The 1579-nt window shown below is 32.8% G+C and overlaps 1 protein-coding gene across 1 annotated transcript; it reads right to left on the bottom strand.

The window, feature by feature from the left end:
- Nucleotides 1-6: 6 nt before the first annotated feature.
- On the bottom strand, nucleotides 7-1428 carry LOC105557442 (elongation of very long chain fatty acids protein AAEL008004-like; the record flags this gene model as incomplete). The annotated part of the gene is made up of 3 exons (XM_012004688.1): nucleotides 7-401; nucleotides 789-1092; nucleotides 1260-1428. Coding segments are annotated over 3 exons (830 nt in total), but the record flags the coding sequence as incomplete, so codon positions are not given.
- Nucleotides 1429-1579: the final 151 nt, after the last annotated feature.

Here is a 1579-nt window from a genome sequence, read left to right as displayed (position 1 = left end):
TAAAATACAAACATATTGAAGAATAATACGTTTTAGACGAAAAGTTACGATAATGTCACATGTGTAATTTGATAATAAAATATTGTATTGATACTTGCCATCTGTAGCTTAGTTAATAATGGTTTAAAAGGAGATATAATCCGTTGGAGATTCGGACTCCATGCACTGATGAAATAGTATATGTACATAATTACATGCACAAAACAATTGAGCAATGAGAAATACGAAGCTCTTACATCCAGAAAGTATTTCAAGCAAAACCACGAAAATGTCACAGTAGATACATGATGAAACGTGTGCAAACTAGACACCTGGTTTTGTTTCTTCCTCAATACAAATACACAAGTTTCGATGTAATCAGAAAGTTTTAGCAGGTATACCCACCACAATGTACTAAATATCTGAAACATAAATTATATACATACGTGTGTATGCGTGTGCGTGTGCGTATACGTGTGTGTGTGTAATGTACAAAGTTGTAATCATTAATAAAGTAATAAATATTGTATGTATAAATATGTTTATGATATCCGATATGATAGCCAACATTAAAAGAATTAAACTATTGATTAATTGTAAAATCAATAATCTCCTCGAGAAGCTTAACGTACAATATTTGAAGAAATAGACTTTTATTTAAAATAATTGTTTCTTTATGCTAATTAAAATATATCCAATGCCTAACAGTATAAGTTTTTTTAACCAGGCATTTTCTGCTTTTCTGTAAAATGATATTATTGCAAATGTTTTTATTGTAACTTAATAATTATTATATTGTGAAAATATACTTTAGGTGCATCTAAGTAGCCTGCATAATGGTTCCCACAGTTTGCAATGCTGAATTCTGTGAAACGTGAAAACCACCCGGCATCTTTGTGTAGTTTTAGGAGCCATAAGTTTGCCAGAATTTGAAATAAGTTATAAATTAATATAAAGGTTCTCAATTTATATGGCGGTCGATTTTTCATGTAGCAAGGACCAGCGTACAGAACAAAATATAAATATCCCACAGTTATTAACAATACTGGATACGGCGAAGATATAAATAGCCAATCACGAGTTTCTGGAGCTGCAAAAATATAATTTGTTAAATAGTGTAATCATTTTCTATCCACGATTCCTCTTCGATAAAACTTTATATTATTAATATTTTCAAGTATACGATATTATAATGGTGGCTGTTTTAGTAATTTACAAATGTTTCTTCTAACTCAGAGCTGTTCACGATTTGCACATTTCGGCCGATTTTCGCGAGTCACCTATTATCCCATACGCCAGAGCTGTCCACGAACTGCTCATTTCGGCCAATTTTCGCGAGGCACCGCCTATCACCCCCTACTCCAGTCATTAAACAACCGTAACCAAGCGCGCGACGCTCAGCTTCAGGTACGACGTATCGGTAATCCAACGCCGTTGCGTGCCTCTTGACTGCCAAATGTCAGTTTCTAAAACGTGATATGGTTAACATCTTTTTAAATAATTATTTCAATGAGAAATTTTTAATTTTCGAATATTAATTACATTGACGAGAATATTTTTAGTAATAGATTTCCACGTCACCCAGGAGGTACTATAATTG

The sequence above is a fragment of the Vollenhovia emeryi genome, unplaced genomic scaffold (genome assembly GCF_000949405.1).
Source record: "Vollenhovia emeryi isolate VEMERY1.0 unplaced genomic scaffold, V.emery_V1.0 DF947928.1, whole genome shotgun sequence".
Classification (NCBI taxonomy): domain Eukaryota; kingdom Metazoa; phylum Arthropoda; class Insecta; order Hymenoptera; family Formicidae; genus Vollenhovia; species Vollenhovia emeryi.
This window is presented reverse-complemented; position numbering and strand designations above follow the sequence as displayed.